General features: G+C 51.8%; 4 protein-coding genes across 4 annotated transcripts; 2 read left to right on the top strand and 2 right to left on the bottom strand.

The window, feature by feature from the left end:
• Nucleotides 1-1,338, bottom strand: A1O5_13203 (zinc-finger protein CreA/MIG; the record flags this gene model as incomplete). The annotated part of the gene is made up of 1 exon (XM_007753770.1): nt 1-1,338. The coding sequence occupies one exon, from the start codon at nt 1,336-1,338 to the stop codon at nt 1-3; it is 1,338 nt and encodes a 445-aa protein (XP_007751960.1).
• A 6,904-nt stretch (nt 1,339-8,242) lies between these two features.
• A1O5_13202 (uncharacterized protein) lies at nt 8,243-9,235 on the top strand (the record flags this gene model as incomplete). The annotated part of the gene is made up of 1 exon (XM_007753769.1): nt 8,243-9,235. One exon carries the CDS (start codon nt 8,243-8,245, stop codon nt 9,233-9,235), a length of 993 nt encoding a protein of 330 aa, XP_007751959.1.
• Nucleotides 9,236-13,726: 4,491 nt separating this feature from the next.
• A1O5_13201 (STE/STE20 protein kinase) lies at nt 13,727-17,368 on the top strand (the record flags this gene model as incomplete). Its single annotated transcript, XM_007753768.1, has 1 exon — nt 13,727-17,368. The coding sequence occupies one exon, from the start codon at nt 13,727-13,729 to the stop codon at nt 17,366-17,368; it is 3,642 nt and encodes a 1,213-aa protein (XP_007751958.1).
• A 946-nt stretch (nt 17,369-18,314) lies between these two features.
• A1O5_13200 (uncharacterized protein) lies at nt 18,315-19,706 on the bottom strand (the record flags this gene model as incomplete). The annotated part of the gene is made up of 3 exons (XM_007753767.1): nt 18,315-19,340; nt 19,469-19,573; nt 19,620-19,706. 3 exons carry the CDS (start codon nt 19,704-19,706, stop codon nt 18,315-18,317), a joined length of 1,218 nt encoding a protein of 405 aa, XP_007751957.1.
• Between the last annotated feature and the right edge of the window lie 254 nt (nt 19,707-19,960).

Below are 19,960 nucleotides of genomic sequence, written 5' to 3'. Positions count from 1 at the left end.
TCATCTTGCAAAGTCGCCATTGATGGAGGCAGCCGTGCTAGATTCTCCTGAACTTAATCCGCCCGGTAGATGCAACATCTCGGAGACTCCAATCTTGGGAAGTTGCGGCACGGGCAGTTTCCGTTGCGCTCCGGTGACAATGTCTGCTATCGAAGGGCCAGAGTGCTGGGGGGGCGGAATGTGAGAGTAAGATCCATCTGCTTGGGGCTCCATTGGAGCCAGGAGAGGAGTATGCCCAAGCGAGAGATGACGCAGGCCTGGAAGCTGTAGGTCACTGCCGTGAGGTCGAAGACGTGGAGAGTGTCCTGGGGTAGCAAGCGGCGTATGGTCAGGAGTGGGCGATATCGACTCGTGAGAAAAGGTTGGAGAAGAGGGAGCTGTCGAATGCGGCGAATTTGGCCTCGATCTCTTCACTCGGTGATCGTCATCATGGTTTTCTTGGGAATGAGATCTCGACATGGAGTGTGAGATAGCGTAGGCTGAGAGTGATGGCAAACGTCCATTGGTGTTGTGGGAGCGATGACTGAACAAATGGTGTTGGTGTTGGTAGGGGACCCTAGTAACATGGTCGTCTCGCTCGACTTGAGATGCAGCGGTCGCAAGGAGATTGATGTCCATCGAGTTTCTGTCGTCGGGGCGGTTGAACAGTCCAAGCTGAGACGGCATCTGAGGGCCGCCGTGGGGGACCTGGACCGCGAAAGAATGAGGTGGTGAGACGTTGGGGGAGCCGACGGCTGAAGTAGGGGCTGAGCGGGGCAAATGGCTCTTGCTGGGCGGCGGCATCATCTGAGCTTGCGAAGCAAAGGCCTGATGATTCGAGCCATCCTGGAGACCGGCGAGAGCGGCGGCGGCAGCAACTTGATGAGTCTTTTGGTTTCTTCGCGAGTTGGGGTTGTTGTGAATGCGCGAGTGGCGAGTCAATTCGTCGGATCGACTAAAGCGCTTGCTACAACCAGGAAACTGACAGGCGTGAGGCTTCTCTCCGGTATGTGTACGGATATGTCGGGTTTGATGCTCCAGACGATGGAAAGCTCTATCGCAAAGAGGACATTTGTAGGGTCGAGGAAGGTCCTGCCTTTCTTCTGTGTTGGGAGCCGGAGCACTCATGGCCGTCGTCGGCATCAGGCTGACGGCAGCTGCCATGTTACTGTCGGGTTGCGTCGTGACGGTGGTGCTGTTGGGCTGAAGAGTGGTCGTCGTCGTCGTCGGCGGCAGCGTCGTCGTCTTCGTCGTCGAAATGGACTCGTGCGGAGGGTGGGAAGATGAGGGAGAGTCCGAGGAGGAAGGAGAAGGGTTGAGGATGGCAGTAAAATCTACTGCAGACGAAGAGCGTTGCATTCGAGCGAAGGGAGAGTTTGTTCCCCGGGAAGATGATCGCTTATCGTGGGGTGAATCATCCACTTCGTAGTTAGTTGACCGATGGGCGGCGTGACGCATGCACAAGAACAAGAACCGCCAGGCCTGGGGTCGGAAAGGCGCAGATTGGAAGTGGGCGGCTGCGGATTGGCGATAACAAAGCTGTAGCGTGGGACGTCTCTGGAGGAGAGGTGGTGTGGTAGGTGGTGAGGTCAGGGAAATGGTGTGGTCAGAGAATTGAGTAGTTTTGGGGGGGAGGGGGGAAGAGGAGAAGAAACGAGGAGGCCCCGGGGTGGGCGGCGTTTTGTTCAGGTAATATGCAGGGAGAGGGAGAGGATTGGGATGAGAGATGAGCCGGGTCCGGTGTGTTGGAGAAAATAGATGGTTCAGGTGGTCGAGATGATGAGTCGGGCGTCGAGAAACGAGGGTGAGGAAATTACCCGGCACTGCGGACGTGGGAAAAACTGGAGACCGGGGGGAACAGGGGGTTGGATGACGGGGTGGTGTTGTGTGCGTTGTGGTTTCGGTGGTTGTGATTTTTTTTCTTTCTTTGCTCTGACGGAAGGATGTAGAAGGTGGAAGAGGCGAAGGTTTCTTTAACCCCCTTGACGAGTTATTACCCTCTTGCCCTCCGTAGGAATGTGGGAGCGCCGCTGGTGCAAGATGGTAGCGACTAGTGGGCGCGAATCGAGGGCGCCAGTACCTCGTAGCCTGTAGCAGGATCGAGTAGGGGTATGTAACCGTGGGTGAGGTGAGGTGAGGTGAAAGCTGAGGGAAACGTCGCGAGGCGGGCTTTGTAAGTAACTGTGGGACAAATAGTTGGGGGGAGGCCCCTCCGTTAAGGGCGAGAGGGCGAGGAGGGCGAGGAGGGCGAAGAGGGCGAGAGGCTCGGAGGGCCAAAGGGCCAGGCACCAAGGCAAGGCACGGCACTTTGTTGGTCCTTGTGCTGTGATGTGATGGGAAATGTTCAAATGACGAATTGACTTAACTTGGGCCCAGCAGTGGTGGGCTCCTGCCTGCTTAGCGCCGATTTTCTTATCAGGCCACGGCAACGGCAGCCTTGGAAAGAAAAAGCTGAAAAGAGGGCCACATCTCGTCTCCAGGAGAAGAGCGCTGGCAATGATACTGCAGCTGATAGGAGGGGACCGAGTGCCCGCCTAATGTTACTTCTGTTGGCGGATAGAAGCCTATCCCTTGCTCTCTCTCTCTGTTTGCTCTGTACTGGGTACCTACATCCCTAACATACAGTCCCTAGTAGCTATGGCATGATCCCCTTCTATTTTCCCTGACACCTGCTTCTCCCCCTTGAGCCTGGGAAAAGGGACGCGATCAAAGGAATGGCGAACGGGCCTTATGCGAAGATGATCCGGGGAAGGGCGGCGGGCGAGCTGAAACTGAAACTTCTAGGTACAGCAACAAATAGGCGTGTTTGGAGGCCTGGAATGCCTGGGCGGTCCTTGGGGGCAGGGATGGTCAGGGGCAGGATCATGGCCCGGGGGAGGCGGGCAGAGGTTGGAAATGCGAGTTTCGGAATCTCGGGCTCCTTCGCGTTCCCCCAAACTACACATCATCTGGGCATTCTGACCATCGCCTGGGTTGCTCTTCGGCATGCCTTTTCTGGGGAAGTCATATTCCGGTACCCAACCGGTGCTCTCTCTCGTGCTTTACCCGTGGTCATTCCTGTCGGGCCGGTAAATTTGGTGGCCTGGTCATATCTCAATGAAAATTTCACCTTGAGCGAGTACTCGGAGTCTATTGCCTCATGGAGCGACTCGAGAGCCGCGGGCCACGGCAAGAGCGAGGGAGAAATTTCTTTCGTCGCAGTACGGCGAGACGCTCCGTATTGGGGAAATGATGGGGATACGCTCAAGTACCATCCCGCACGAGATTGGCGTAGAGTGACAAGGGAACATCCGAGGCAGACGGAAAATGGGTCAGTCTGACGGAAAGAATTTAGGACACATCCACCCACGATAAAAAATCGGGAGTTATTCAAATAGATTCCTGGCGACAAAACCGACCATCGGGAGTGGCAGTGAGTGCACCGAGTACTAAGTAGAGACTTTTAGACGAGGTGCTATGTACTTGTTACTCTCGTCCGGAATATTGCGTGCGAGCCTATGATGCAGAAACAGAAGAAGTCGCGGTGTGTGAATATCGAGCCAAGCTGGGGCACTACGAACTTTCTGTGCTGATTTGAGCACATTTTTGAAATCCCCATCCATTCAATCCTACCGTTCTCTTTTTATGAGGAGCACGGTGGCATTGCCATCTCCCAAGGTATTCAGCTCTGAATCGCCACCACGGAGACCTTAACAAGCTTTCAATGACGAGCACAGTAATCACCGAGGCCAGAAAGGATACAATTCAACTGCTTACGGATACGAATGTCCTAACCCCGTCTATCAATGGCGCAATCCGACCAATATTCGGGGGGTACCATCGGGGCTAGGCTGCGCAAAGGTTACCGTCTACCCAGTACTTGCTACATACCTCGTAGGTACTCGTAGGGCTACTTCCGGGGCTCCCTATTCGGGTGAGCCCATAGAACGCGTCAGAACGCCCCAGAAGGGGGGTTACCGAGTAGCGGAAGCCTTCCTATCAGATATCTTTCCGGGGCAGGTGTGGCTTAACCAGAAAGGACAATGCCGCCCGCCAAAACCGCCCTTGGCTATCGCCCTTGAGGCGTCACCTACGACATCCTGGACATCTCAGCCTCAGGCACAAGCAAATCCGGTTACCTGTTCACTGACCACTAGGCTTCGCCGGCCTAGCAGAGTGGGTTTACGAAGGGCACCTTGTGGACTCTTTCCACTGTCTCGGACATGGCACTTTCGGGAACGTCTGGCGGCCATCACCTGCAAGGGGGTCAATGATTTTACCTCTGGGGGGAAGGGGGCGGATTTGAAGGAGTGATGGCCCCTTGCGAAATTCAGTGGGGAAATTCAGTTCGTGTGTGGCTGAATCTCGGGCTCATCACCCCGTGCCGCCCAGAAACGGAGTACCTGCCGATGGTCCCCCTGGCACGATAGCACATGCAACCAACTCAACCAAGTCTGCAATGCCATTCTAGCACGACACTTTTCCTTCCCTCTCAGAAGCTGGCCAGACTTTTGCCTTGAAGTCGGATAGCCGACTGCGAGTCCAAGCAGAGTTGAACGCGAGAGAGAAACGACGATGGAATTGATTGGCGAAATTCAAACTACGAGGGCCACGAAAAATCATCAGCTACGGCGGCTTTCGATCATGCCTCCATATTTTGTCGATAGGGCCGGAGCTGTTGGTGGAGTGGTACTAGTGGATTAAACAGTCCTTGCCATCAAGATGACCCGCCCATCAGGCAACAGGCTCAATCCTCAGGGATCGACTGGTTCCTTGTAAGAGTCCGGAATCGGCACGATAACACCGGCTCTTTGATCCTGACGGCAAAACATAGCCAACAACATTGCATCCGAAGAACAAAATCTGGTGCAGAGGTTTGGTACTTGGTACTATGGATGTCATACTCCATGCCACGCGCTCCCGGGGCCCTCCTTGCGCCAGGTACATATCGACCTTGAATTGATACCCCGTGCGTCTCTGATTCGACGAGATGTATTCACCAATAAAGGGAAAGGGATGCACCACCAAAAGGCATGTGGGTCGTGATGACACGGTATATTCCCACTTCTCCACAAATCTCTTTGAGCTTCCAAGGCGAAGCAAGAAGGTAACCAAAGTTGCCCAAGTCAGAATAATAATATTATTATTTTCAGTCTTGTTACGACAACCGCAAAAGACATTATGGTCTATCGAAATAGTCTGCGGCGAGTGGCACACGACGCTGCCACAAGATGTCCAAATCGACGACGGATCCGAACCTCCTAGCTCTTCATGGATCCGAGCCACGCTTATCGAGATCGCTCGTACAAATGCCGATGGAATCTTGAGCTTTGTTGGCGATCCTCAAATGCAATGCCATTACCGTAAACGTGTGGGGTCCTCCTCTCATGACGACAGTATCCTGTACAGCACAGCGGTTTCCAGGCATCCGATACTGCGTCCTGCACCTTCGTCATCTTCACGGTTGTGGTTGGTGCGCTCAACTGCTTATCTAGCAGATGGGCAGATGGAGAGATATCCATTCAGTGAAAGAAGCATTATAGGTCTTGCAGTGAGTAAAGGAAGCAACATGTTGGTCTATCTGAAGGAGCTTCAAGGGCAAATTTCAAGGTAGTACTCCGCCCGGAGTACAAAGGGTGATCTGACTGTGCTGTGCGTACCCCACCGATTGCGACAGTTCGGAGAAGAGCACGACTAATATTCTTGCATGCTCACCCAGGTTGATTTCAGCCTGGTTCTGTCCACCGGCATTCATTGCACAGAGCTCTGACAGCCTGCCCGTCTATGGACATAGGCCCTGGTCGACGAGCCTGGGCGTCTGCCCAAACCATGATATTCTCCTTGGGCTAACGACGCTGCGTGCCAAGAATGTGCGAAACCGAGCTATAAAATCGGCATAATATCTGGCTCTCCATCCGTTCTTGGTGTTGTCCATTCTGTGATGGCTCACCTTACCGAAGATCTAAGACATCTCTCAATTTGTCACTTTGCACAATGAGTGCACATACGTTCAAATTCAACCTACCAGTAGGGACAGAAAGGCCGACATTCCGACCTTCTCAGGTGATGGTAGCGTGCATCTATGAGTCGGCCACCTTATACCCACACCCTACGTTTGATGAGATTGATTCTTCCAGATTGGTGACAATGGCACGAACAATATACTTGTTACGAGTACAAGGCGGACCGATCTTACAATCACCAGCAAACTTCACTTCGGAGTGTACCACAAATCGGGCGTTTGCCGGGACTTGCACAGTACATGGCACAAATTTTTCATACCACTTGATTGCCATTAGGTGAGCTCCTGACTCAACGGTTCTTTGTCAGAGCCTATTTCGAGTCTTCCCGCCTTGGTGCACCCACGGACTTGCTTGACCAGGGTATCACATGTCAGGCTGTGAACTCCGGCCTGGCTTTGTTTCAATTGAATCAACGACGTAGAGGCAGCCCCAGTTAGGGCTCCTATATCGCACTGTCAGCTCTGTGAGGAGCATACCGGGTTCAACTGGTCTTTTCCGACAACAGCATCACCGTCATCGCTGGAGGGACTCGCTCAAGGTCCATCAACTTCCATCTCTGACAGACTGCCCCAATTGGCTACCCTTGTAGCCTCGAGGCTTTCTTGAAGCATTAGAAAAAGATGATCAAGATTCGGTCTAATTCAAGGGCGAAAAGGAACCAGGAAAAAAAAATTCCCTCGGGTAGCTGATACCGGTGTCACTGTCTTGATAATCGGGATTTCCTTATCGGGGACAGTTCCATATTTCCTAGCTCAACGGGTTGACGGATGCAGCTCTTGGCGGCTAGTCCAGGATCCAGGAGCATGCGGGAACTCTTCGCGTGTCATGGAGGGGAGAAATCATGTGCAAATCTCGGACTCGAGGAACATCTGAAGGCGAAATTTTTAGGTTTGAAAAAAAATTCTTTTCACATGGGCCGGCATTTCTTCGGCGCATCGCCAATCTGACCCGGTCGTCAGCTGCATAAATCCGAAACTGCCACCACTGCCATGTGCTTCGCAGATTCCAATTGACGTCAGGCGTTAAGTTCTCAGTATATCGCGACCCGCATCTACATGTCCATCAGAGCCTCACCTGATGAACAAGGCAAGCCATCGGCGGCGCCGTAAACAACGTTCAACATATTCTGCCGATAAGAAAAATTTTGACCGAGATTGATCTCACAATAGGGAGACTCTAGACGAAGATTTCAGTTCACCCTATGGAGAGCGGAGTGCTCAACATTTGATGTCCCTGCCTGTACCCAGTTCTTTCCTCTGTTTCAACTGAAGGCATTCTCTCGGCCTTGGTTGAGTAGCACGGATTTCCAGAATATCTACTGGGAGCCTAGGGCACTGCAATGAGAAGAGGCATTGAACCTCATTATGACTGTCGCAGTAGAAGTCGTTCGATGGCTGCGCGAACAAGAGCGAGCAGAATTTTCCATCCCTGGCCTCCTATCCCTGAAACCGACTGCAGGGAACGGATCCCTGGTGGCTGGCACTCACACGTAACGCGAGTGCAACTTGAAAACCACTTTGGGAGGCTGCTATGCGAAAAAGAAGGAATGCGAAAAGACGATGCCCGTAGTTTAGCAAGATCGAATCCGACCCCAGCCGAGTTAGACGCTCTACTCATTGGAAATTAAGACGGCAGCCCTCATCCGCGATGACGACCAATGTGTGGGCTCTGTGTGTTTCATTATTCCGCGGTTGTCTAGATACAGATACCTACATTTCCGCTTCCACATCAACTTCGCAAATTTGACAGGACTTTCAATAGATCTACTAGGGCAGTGGGTGCCCTTAGCATGAAAAACACAGAGTGGAACAAAAAGCACGTCAAGGTTCATAGCAAGCGTAATATTTGCCTCGGCTGCATTCAAAGTTCCAATATGCAGGAACAGGCCTTGCGCGTGAGGTTAGAAATTCTCGCTCCGCCGTCCGCTGCTGGTGCTGGTGCCGCTGCCGCTGGCCGCTGCCAAGAAGGCATCGCGGCAGCGGGTGATGCCGTTGCCGCTCTCCATTTTGGGCAAATGGCAGGGGAGATTATGACGTATCATTCCACCTTCTATTTTCGCCTGCGCGTGTCCCTGAAGCTTGATTCATGCCCGAAGTTACAAGCAATGGTCCACGAGGACATGATCGATGTAATTTCCCTGTCAAATATTAGTCCAATGAGGGGGTAATCCTGTTATATTCTTTCATTGAGGGGACCTTACACAGTCTCTCTCAGCCGCCCTGCCTCCATATGGTGGGTCAAAACTTTTGCTGCCAAACACGATGCCACCTGCTCGAGGACGAAATGTCGATGACTCGAGATCTGAGACCTCAAGCACCATCACGAATCAGAAGGAGAAGTCTACACTAGGGCTAGCCAGCGGCTCCGGAGTCTCAAAGGGAAAGCGCTTTGCATCGGGGCTCAATGTTCCCACCGCAGGGAATAAAACCCCTGTGTATGGAAATGGGGCTGCTCCTCCCTCTGCAACGCCCGCAGTCACGGAAGGGGATAAAGACCCAAGTCTTCCTCGAGTATGTCGTACTACATCTTCTGGCACAGGATTATCTCAAGGAAACAACAAGAATATGACTGACAATGCTATCACCCTCCAAAAGACCGAATGGGCCACCATGTCAGTCCCTATTCTCCGCTCGTACCGCATCGCACATCGTCTCCCCGTCCCTGCAGCATTTAATTGCCCTCATGCCGAGGTCACTTACAAAGCTTGCGAACTCGCATTACGGGCTCCCTCTGCAGTTTACTACAGACGGAAACAACGTGAGCAACATCTTCTACGACGCAAACACCGCCAATCGCAGCAGACAAATGGAACTGGCAAGAACAATAAACCCAAAGACAGAGATAAAGAGAAGGATAAATCAAAAGAGACATCAAATACAGACAAAGCCTCCAGCATATCTCCCTCGATAGCTCAAACCGTCGAACCTCCCGAACCTCCCCCTTCCAACCAAGCCCAAGGCCATCACACACCCTCTTCTCCATCCTCTACCACCACCACCATGAACCTCGGTCCCCGCGAACCAGCCTCGAATCTCGCAAACGCTGTGCGCAAACATTTCAACGCGCAACAGTTGAGCGAAGCCGACACAATAGCGCGATTTATCTACGTTGTGCAGCAGAACGGAAGACAGGTCAGGACAGAGGGTTCCGAGGGGGATGGATCGGGATATTGGATGGGGAGTCAGGGGAGGGCGATGAGAAGGATAGATGGGCCGGGCGGAGATGTTGGTTTTAGGCTGAGATTTCGACCGTGACTCCTCTGAGGTGGCAGGATATGGGATGGGTTATGGACCAAAGACGAGAACTGGAGGAGGCCAGGAAAGGGCAACATGGGATCATCATGTATATTATGCTCTCCAAGGAAGATACACTTCTTCGGCCAGAAGGAATAATGCTATTGAGAGTAGGCGTATGAAATACTAGTCCGGGACTCTGCTGCTTCGTGGATGATGTTGTCGGAGGTAGATGGTGCGCGGCAAGCGCCGGTGGCGACTCTACCATGTCGACATGTATTCACTCATCTAAGTCATGGACGTGAAAACTACCAGCGGAGTCTTTCTCTGTCGCCAGAATGAAGTTTTGTGATAGACACGTCGCTCCGGTCTCTCTCAGAGCCCTTGATCTCTCAACTTATTTCAATATTTGTGCCTTGAAGGAAGTGAAACGGGAAAGTTGGGGATGAAAAGGATACGGATTGGGGAGCAGGAAATGCAAAGGGTTCTCTCAAGTAGAGCCACAGCATAAAGGAAACTAACGACTTCCAGTGAGCGTCTTGAACAGATAGAGGAGGTGGACTTGTAAATAACAGTCGTGATCACTAGGCCAAGTCCCCTAGACCTTTTGACGACATGTTTTGTCATAAGATAATAGAAGAACACGATTCAACAGAGATCTCTCATTAGGTGAGAACAGATCCCGGAAAAGATGCGGCACAAGACGAACAGGATGTCAACGTAGATAGAGGGTACCAGGACATTGATCGGAAAACAGGAGTCCATTGGATTCAAGTATATGGTTTGGCGACTTGAAATTGACACCCATTTCGTCGTCTCTGAAAGCGGACATATTTTGGCTGGAGAGGGGCAAGTCCGACTGTCAATCGTGCAAATGTTTCCCAACTGGATCAACTGACCAACTTGCTCATTCACCCACAACAGACTTATCTTCTGCAACTACTCCTGTTAGAGCAGATCGACATACTGATCGACGGCCCCTGGATAAGCTTCCTCGAGAGCGCGGCTTGATGATCGTACCTCCAAGATGCCCAAGAGCAGAGGTATTGTGATACACTTAAGGCACAGAAGCCTCCTGCAGGGTTGTCGTGTATAAAAGCAACAGGCGGCTTTCGATTCCGCCGGAGCCCCTACGTTCAAAGACCCCTCAAACCCCGAGGCGAAGATGCCGTTGCAATCTAGAGCTATTCGATTGAATACAATGAGAGCAGAGATGTGCGATCTGGCTGACTCACCGGATCAACTGGTCTGTGACCAAACGGTTCAAGTTCACAAAACAAGCGGCGGAGGCTGATGGAGCGGCGAATCCCAGTGGAAGGAAGATTTAATGCAGCCGTTTGAACAACTGTTCGTGACGCTCCTGCAATGCCGCGCAGACCGCCCTGATCACAGGGATCTGTTGTCGACCGGCTTGCTGAGGGACACTCTGTCAGTGGGGTCTTAAAGACTTGAGCCATCTTAATGGGACTTGATGGTCCTTTTGCCCGGACAGGTTCTGATACATGGGTTCGACGCTCCAGGGCATTTCCGGGGGGGTGATTGTCCTCAACTGTGGTTGATTTATGTGGTCCAAAAGTGCCTGGACTAGTTTCCGAAGCCAAATTGATTGATGAGGACTAACGGTGACTCCCCAGACCGACCTGGGTCAATGGAGTTCCCTATTTAATATATCAGGTGAAAGAGATGAAAGTATACGTCCGTGCTTTTGAGATGCAGGTTGGGTATCATCCTACCGCTTGGACATTTCATGCGCATGTTTGATCCGACTCTCTGCAACACCTATCCCGCGTTCCTGACATCCGCATCGAGCCACACGAAAAATGGTGATCTTGGGACCAAGCGCCTGGATACGGGTTGAGCCGGAGGCATCAGGATCGCGGTCAGCCCACGTTAAAGGATAATGGCAAGTGAAGTAATGGGCGGTGTGTATCAAGGCTGAGAGGGTTCGGACTTTACCAAAGCAAAATGCTTCCAAGTCCGGTGACCTCAGCTTAGGATAAATAACAACGACGTCGGCTTGGGAGTTTGAGGGGTGACAATCCCACGGATGATGAAAAGGTCATGTGGGAGGTCAGTCGATGTCGAGACGTTCTGAGCAGGGATCGCTTTGACCACGTTGGCCACGTCAATGATGGGTCCCAGATGGATGAAGTCAAAAAACAACAAGGCCTTCGCATCGATGATGAGATCATGGCCCCGATGTCATCCCCGATGGAAGTGCTTTACAACGATGGTGAGAGGGAGTTGTGAGACAAAATGTCCACCGAAAGAGCGATATAGGAGCAAAGGCACCAATTGAAATTGAAACCATCTAAAAAATTGCAGCCCAACGATGAGGCGACAAATTGGAGAAAAGAAGAGCGGAAGAAAATACCTGAGTGGCCGAATGCAAAGCACTGGATGCCTTCTGCAGAATGTGCAGTAGTGGCAGGATTCGAGGAATGGAAGCCTTCCAAAAGATGAAGGTTTGGGCTTTGACGCCAACTAGTGTGGGCGCTCCGTTGTTCACAGTAGGCACTCTCTGCGCTGTCCTAGCTTATGATGAACTGCAAGTGTCGTTTGCCGCCCTCTTCCTGCCTGCCGACTGGGGGCTGATTTCAAAACCTAAATAAGCCATGTATCAGAGAAAATGGGAGAGCTGAAAGCGTCAAGATGGATGAAAGCTAGGAAGAGAGCCCAGAGTACTGTGTGGGAATAAGAGACACGAGGAAAGAAAAAAAGAGAGAGGGATCGTAGGAACTGATTGAGCAGTGAAGGTAGCTGACCGGAATTCCTAGGGCTGAAAGTCTGGAACCGGAATGGAATAAAGATATTCCGGGGTTAGAAACATCCAAACCGCTGGCTGGCTCGATGTCTGCCTTGAAGTGCATAGCAGCGCCTAACAGCTCGCCTAAGGGAGGAACCATGATCGAAGGCTTCCGCGAACGGGTGCCGTCCAAGCAACTCTAGCCAGCGATAGGCCTGGTGGCCTGTTGGACTGGTGGAATCGCAGCCCAAATGAGCCTCAAAACCTCCCGTCCGAGTTTGCGGAAGCAGCAAAGATACAGTCTGCAGACGGTAGCGCCCAGCACCACCAGGGAGGATGATTTTAGTTAACAGTTAGGCCTTCGGGGCCGCGGGGCAGCGGGCATCCAGGGAAGCAGCCGTCGCCTATAGCCCTTGCCCTTTGCGCCTAGCAGCTCTATTGGCTGCTTCGCTCTCATCTCAAGTCTTGCGTTGGCAGAAACAGTCACCAAGCAGTGGCCCCCCAGCCCACCCAGCCCCCCCGCCTACCAACCCGGCCATGCGCCCCCAAGCCCGGAGCGAGCCTGACCACAATGTCCGACTTGGGAGGCTTGTGGCATACCCAGTACAGGCTGTACCCAAAATCTTCGCTGTTGGCTAGTGAAGTGATGCCTCGCAACCCAGATACCGGCTTCTGAGCATTAACAGCGGAGTCGAGTCCACACCCAAGTCCAACCCATTTATCGCCTGCGCACGAGAAGAAAAGAAGAGAGTAAGAGAAAGCGAGAAGAAAAAAAAAGAAAGAACGATAGAAAGCTTACAACGAGCCTTCGTGGGATAATTTCTTTTCTTTTCTCTCTTCTCTCTTCTGCCTTCTAGCTCCCTGCCTCCTCCATATCTCCATACCTCCCTACCTCCACTTGCCTCCTGCCTCCTGCTTGATACATCTGCACCCAGTTTCGGCTGCCGTAGCCTACGCCTTGTGGCCTTGCTTAAGCGGTGAACGTCTCTGAACCTTGGGCCACGTTGAACCACATTTCGAAACCCGCCATAAAGCCATCAAACCCGCTCTCAGCATCCTTGCCTCATCTCAGTTACCATTCCACCTACCTCGTACTTCCTGTGCTCCGGTACCCAGATCCCAGACGAAAAGCGTGGGTCGGACGACGGCCTCCGTGGCCAGTATTGGGATCCATTCGATATACTCGCACCCGTCTTGAGACCACTCAGCTGCGTTGCTACAGGCCAATAACCCAACACTCGTCCTGCAATCGTCCTTCAAATCACCCGCCAAGTCCACATTGCACAGGAAGAATATCCCATTTTCGTCCTTGTTGAAACATTGAACGTCTTTGTAGCGCGGGGCGGGCTCACCGGGTGCGATATTTTCCAAAACATTGGTGCTCTAGTTACTAGGCATCCTTCACCGCCTCGCAAAGTTCAAAAGTTCTTCCACCTCCCGAGTCTCCGAACTCTCCCACCCTTCACTGCCACCCTGGTCGACCGCCCGTCGCCAATAACGTTCACCGGCCTTCCGAATTGCCACTGCCACCAAATCCTCATCCATCTCTTTTGTACCACGTCGCATATCACACATACGCAACGAACACATACACCTGCACAACTTCAATGTCCGATTGTCGTTGGTCTAGCTCTCTTCGCTGCTGTGCCTCCCGACTCAGCGGAGGCTGCTGATTCGACTGTGGAGGAGGTGGAGGAGGAGGAGGAGGAGGAGGATTGTGCCCCTCACTCGTATCAGCGTCAAAACTGAAGGCAACCTCCGCCATAATGGGCATTCGTCCTAGCCATGCCGAACACAATCCACTGAGACAGTTTGATTCCGAGCCGCATCACCATCATTCCAAACACTCGCTTAGATTCGGCATGTGGCAGAAAATCCAGCATTTCTTTGCCAAAGATGACGCCACTCACAGCCCGATTGAGTGTTCCGACTACGAGCAGTGGCCTCAGACCTGGGCTGACAGACAGAACTCCGCCAAACAAGATCCCTCAACCAGACCACTCGCTGTCGGTCTCCCCCGGCAAGCAACATTCCGACGTCAGAATTCAGAAAGGCGAGATCGATTGCTCCCCATCGAGCCTTGTCATGCCGAGAGGAGAGCCGTTTCTTCCACCAGGCATACGTCTATAAGTTTACCCAGACGTCGAGCGACTTCTTCGCCACCCAATTGGGATTCGGCTCGGACCTCTGCACCTGCCGTCACTGGAGCTTCCAGGGCGGCTGCCGGAACTGGTGACGCCCATATCCAACCCATTCCACCACCGTCGTTGGATTCGACGCATCCAGACGCGACAGAGGACATCTGGTCCCAAGACGACTACCGACCTCCACGCCCTCCTTCGAGAACTTCTTCTGATGACTCTCACTATCCCCAAATGCCTATAGCCGATGACAAGGTTGAGCTAAGGGACGAACTTGATCACCGATGGATCCTCAACCTAAGCATGCATTTCCGGGATAAGTCGGATCGTGAAAAGTTCTTCGTCACTTATGCACAGACGCCCACCTTTTGGCGGCGGGTGACCATTTCATGTGACTATCGCAATGCTGAACCGGGCTCTTTGGAGATGGACCTCAAGGAGCTCCAGTTTCAACGGGATAAGAGCATGCAAATCTATGAATCAATACGTGATTCCCTCCCCGAGATACAATTCTATGACACCGTTACTAATCTCAAGTTGGAAACCACTGACGGTCGTTTACATGTCCACGTGACGGAGGATGTCAACGAGATCATTCCATACCCACCCAAAACTACCCTCTCTCACATCCTCAACGATGTAGCCTTCCGACCTATGCAAATCCGAGAAAGTGAGCTGGCCTTCGATTCACACCTTTCCGGCTTTGTGTATAAGGTTCTACACAAGGGGACAGTCTACATCAAGAAAGAGATCCCCGGACCGGACACGGTCGACGAATTTCTGTATGAAATTAATGCTCTGCATGCACTCCATGATTCTGATCATGTCATCAAGCTTGAAGCTATTGTCCTTGATGACACAGAATCCGTCGTCAAAGGTCTGTTGATCGGCTACGCGGAAAGGGGTGCGATTGTGGATCTACTTTACGACCACAGAGGTGCAATCGCGTGGGAGGATCGTAGTAGGTGGGCGGAGCAGGCAGTTCGTGGTCTCAGTGAGATACACGAAGAAGGTTACGTTCAAGGCGATTTCACGCTTTCCAACATCGTCGTTGACGGCGAGGGAAATGCCAAGATCATCGACATCAACCGGAGAGGCTGCCCAGTTGGGTGGGAGCCCCCCGAGATTGCCACCAAGATTGCCAGCAATCAGCGAATTTCCATGTACATTGGCGAGAAATCGGACATCTATCAACTCGGGATGACTTTGTGGGCTTTGGCCATGGATGACGACGAGCCTGAACGACATGTACCACCCCTGAGTGTTGAAGAATTCCCATCCGACGTCCCCAAGTGGTATCAAGACATTGTTCGGATCTGCCTGTCCCCCCGTCCCAGGGATCGATTATCTGCTAAAGAATTGGTCGATTTGTTCCCATCAAGAATACCCAGCTCCTCCGAAAAGATCCCACCGCATCAGCGGCCTGCCTTGAAATTGCGAACAATGAAGAAATACATCGACCCGGCTGACGCGGTTGAGCGGGACGATATTTTGCGGTTGAGTTCAAACATACAGGAGTACGAGGCCCCTCCATACTCGCCAGAGAGCTCACGGGATGACTATACATTCACGTATCCGAAGTCATCCAACTACGAGTTTGAGAGTGAGACCTCAGGCTACGACCGACCCAGGGGCAGAAGACCACCTACCAACTATGCACATCTTGGAAAGAACGAGAGACATCACTGGGAATCTGAGGATGAGCGGCCAACCCCAACCGAGGATCTGGAACCGAACATCGTGGCCATATCTCCGGGAATGGATCGAGAATTTGATGAGCTCGAACTGGATGGTCATCCTTACTTGGTTTCCCGCCGGACTTTCAATGACGAAGAACTGAAGATTTTAGAGGGTCCTGCACTAGGGGAGAGTGACTTTGAGGAACAAGCACACCCACAGGAAAAGGGTGCGGCTGAGGCGACTGAGGCAATTGGACTCGCAGACATTTTTCATCCTCTACCAGTCCGACGCCCTTCGCTTCTTGCGACAACCTCTGCAACTTCTGAAAGTACACCTCGAAATAGCCAGGATCTTCTTGCTGCTTTGGCCCAGTATCGCCCCGAAAAGTCTGGCTGTCTAGAAAGTCCGACCGCGAAATTAGAGCATGCCCCTAGGAACTCAGAGGACACGATCGAAGATCTAGGAAATACAATAGAGGAAAACCCGAATAATGCGCCGAAGTTGGGTGACATGACCGAGAAGCCAGAGAACAAGACTGTGTATCCCGAGGACGTAACAGAATATCTCCAGAATCCCACCGGGAATCTGGAGATGGCGCCTAATGATCTGGCCGATTCAACGGAACACCTGGAGACTTTAACGGACCTGGTGAAGTCGACAGGGAATATTCAGAAGGTACCTGAGCAAGTGGATAACGCACCTGAGAATATAGCGAACGCGCCGGAGAATATTCAAAAGACACCGGAGCAAGTAGGCAACGTCCCTGGGAATCCAAAAGACTCGACGGAGAATATTCAGAAGGCGTCCGAGCACACAAAAGAGACCAGTAGGAGTGCGCATGAGCCCATGAGCATCGCTCCTAAGAAGCCGGGAAACACAACAGAGGCTATTCAGCGGAAGCCCGAGCCTATGAACAACCCCCTTCAGAATCTGGATAACACAACAGAGACTACCCAGAAAATGCTCGAAAAAGTAGAGGACGCACCTGAGAATGTGGAGAGCACCATTGAGAATTTCGAGAGCGCGACTGATTTCCTTAGTCAAAACAGCGACTACATGACTCCTGATAAAGAGAGCGATGCCTTACGTGTCAAGGATAGTTCGAACTCTGTGACACCTGCCGATGGGAATACTATACCTCAGAAAATCACTGACCAATCTCCAAGGACAGCAACAATGAAACCTCCGAGTCTTCCATTCATGGACAGTGGCTACAGTGAACCCCTTGATGCCCTTGGTAACGATATCTGCTTTTCTCTTATGTCGCGAGCCACCGAGAAGCAACAACTGCTACCAAGATGGGACAAGATACCTGAGATTGAGGATAGTTTGCGGGCCGCTAATGACCCTCGGCTTGCCAACGAGACTCTCGATCTAGGTCAAAATCATGAAGCAGCCCTTCTGTTCGCAGATATCGGTAACGGTGATTGTACGATGAGCGAAACAGCCCCTCCTGCTTCGTTAAGAGATACAGCAGGGAAAGACAGAGCGAACACTCTACCATTATGGAACGAGCCATTGGCTGAGGCTGAACTGGGTGACATGGCACAAATAGCACGGCCGAACGAGCAACAGCACGTCGGCTGACCCGCTCAAGGGAAAAGCTCCAGCCCAACAGGAGGCTCCCAAGCTCGCAAATGCGTTATATCCTAGCCCAAGCGAGAGTCAGACCTTCAGAAGTTCTTCGTCAGAGACGCCTTGAGCAGGCTCAATGTTCGCTTACACTGTTAGCAGTCCCCTGTTGCAACGACAGGTCGAATGTCTGATCAGGTTCGGTATAAAGCGAAAACTTGACTGCTGAACGCAGAATGAATTTGTGGGGTGATTTGGCAGCTATTTGACCACTTTTCTTTTAATAGATTGGCGGACTAATACGAATGCACTTATGCGCAAGTGAATCACGGCATGTCTATCGACCTCGGATGACGACGACACGAAATGTTCCCACAGCTGAGGCTGGATTCTTGGGATAGGTTATAGTTATGAGGATATCTTTCGGCTCTTTGATGCGCAACGCAGCCTAAGGATGCATGTTATTATCACGGCAGGTGATGTTCTCACAGATAATTGGAATAGCATTCGAATCAAGAAGGATTGGGAGTTTTGCTTTTACCTTTTCGGGTTTTGTACAATGCAACTGGCGGCGTCGATCGGGAAACTGGAAAGGATCATGGTTGCGAAACCAAATCAACTCAACGGCGAGCAAACGACCGGACGAACGAGAGCTTGTCGTATCACAGGGCGGATTGACCTGTTTCGATTCACTGTATCGCGTGGCACTGCGGATGTCGAACATGCAATCAGGGAAAGCTAGATGTTTTTCGGGAGTCGGTTCTCTGCCACGGTCTCGAATATCTGAAGGTTATGAGGTGTTAGCAGATTTCAAACTTCCATCCTACTTGTGAGGTGAGACAGAACTCACGATATTATAACCTATGACATGATCATGAATAGCATTCCCAACTTGAGCTTAATTCAAGCAGTTATTGTCCTGTCTTTTCCAGGCCGTCATGTGTATTTTCACCCCCTCACATCAAGGGGAGCTACCGTCCTCACCAATCTTCAATGCTGTAATCAAATCCAGATTCCTCCCTATAAACACGATCTTCCCTTCTCCTGCCATCACTTGATCGTCGCCCAAATGCTCTGCCCCTTTGGCACCATCAATCTTCCACTTCGGCACCTCAATGATCTCAAAAATCTCCCTCACACCCTGCACAACCCTAGTGCTCCCATCCGTGCACCTTACTAGCCCCTTCGTTCTATGGATTTCGTACTTTCGCTCGCTTCTCATCTGCAACTCCTGGGCGTCCCAGAGCAGTGTCTCCAACCAGCCTGAGAGAAGGTGCAGTTTTTGCGGATCAAAAGGAGGTAAGCTGAACGTAGCTGTGGAGAGCGTCGGGTCTAGGTGGGAGTGGCCTTTGGAGGCGAAGTCGGGCATTGCATTACTCTCGGTGTTGGACGTACTAGAGTTGGAGGGGAAGGTCGAGTACGCCTTCAAGTCCAGGATAGTGCCACTGAGGTTGGTGACGCGAGAATGTGTTGTCGGGACGATGCGCGCTAGGCCGTTGATGGAAGCTATTCGGGATTCAACTGCAGAAAGCCGAATTGGAGAGACAAGATCTGTTTTATTGAGGATTATTACGTCCGCATGGGAGATTTGGAGGTGAGCAGTTGTGAGCTGTGGAACGTGGTGGTCATGGCGATCGTGGGACTCGGATTGTGGCAACTCTTCAGGGGCCGGCTCGTCGAGGCTCTTGAGGATATTCTTCGCATCAACAACCGTGACGATGCCATCGAGGTAAATACTACTGCCTAGACCTTCGTCGAGCCAAAACATGGGCGCAATATTCCCGGGATCTGCAACACCCGTAGTCTCGAGGAGAATGTAATCAAAGTCGTTCTGCCGCTCAACCAGAACCTCCAATGCTGCGACTCCAGAGTCTTTGACGCTGCAGCAGATACACCCATTAGCCAGAGGAATCCATTCTGTTGTGGCCTGGTGGTTCTGATTGACCGTTAGGGATTTCTCGATATCCGTAGTGTTTCCGAATTCTGCCTACGCCGAAAGGATGTTAGAAATAAGCGTTGATCATTGGACATCGAGAATGAATAGTATGGAAGCCATTGATAAGAGGGGGGGCTCTGGAGGAAGTGGATGTACCATCACATGCCGTTCAAAATGACCGCAATTTTCTTGCCGTGCTCTGCTGTCAAGATATAGTTGAGCAACGTTGTCTTCCCTGCGCCTAGGTAGCCTGCGAGTGCTCCTGTCAGCTTATACAGTGACAACTATTTGCCAGAGAGCAGTCCTGCCTGTTATGATAGTGATGGGCACCTTTCTCCCAGACTCATCTCCCACAGTGCCGGTGGCGTTGCCATTCCCAGAGACTTCGACGAGGTCCGGTATTTCATCGTCATCCATTCTTGCCGGTCGTCCGTAAGGTGGTGCCGAGTCCTGCAGTAATAAAACTTCTTCGGCTAAAGTGAGAGACTGAGGCAATGTTGGAATCGAAATGTGAATCCATCCTCTTTGGCGTCTACTATGGCCACGTCCGATGAAACACACCCGCGTCGACACACAAAAGAGGAATATCAGCCGAGGTTCACGATAGTCAAGCTTAAGGTTTAGCGTCCAGCCGCTTGTCGATCTCGCAGCCTTATATTCAAAGAAGGCAA

This window comes from Cladophialophora psammophila (assembly GCF_000585535.1).
Source record: "Cladophialophora psammophila CBS 110553 chromosome Unknown aczJe-supercont1.44, whole genome shotgun sequence".
Classification (NCBI taxonomy): Eukaryota; Fungi; Ascomycota; class Eurotiomycetes; order Chaetothyriales; family Herpotrichiellaceae; genus Cladophialophora; species Cladophialophora psammophila.
Note: the sequence above shows the minus strand (reverse complement) of the source record. Positions and strands in the feature narration are given on the sequence as shown.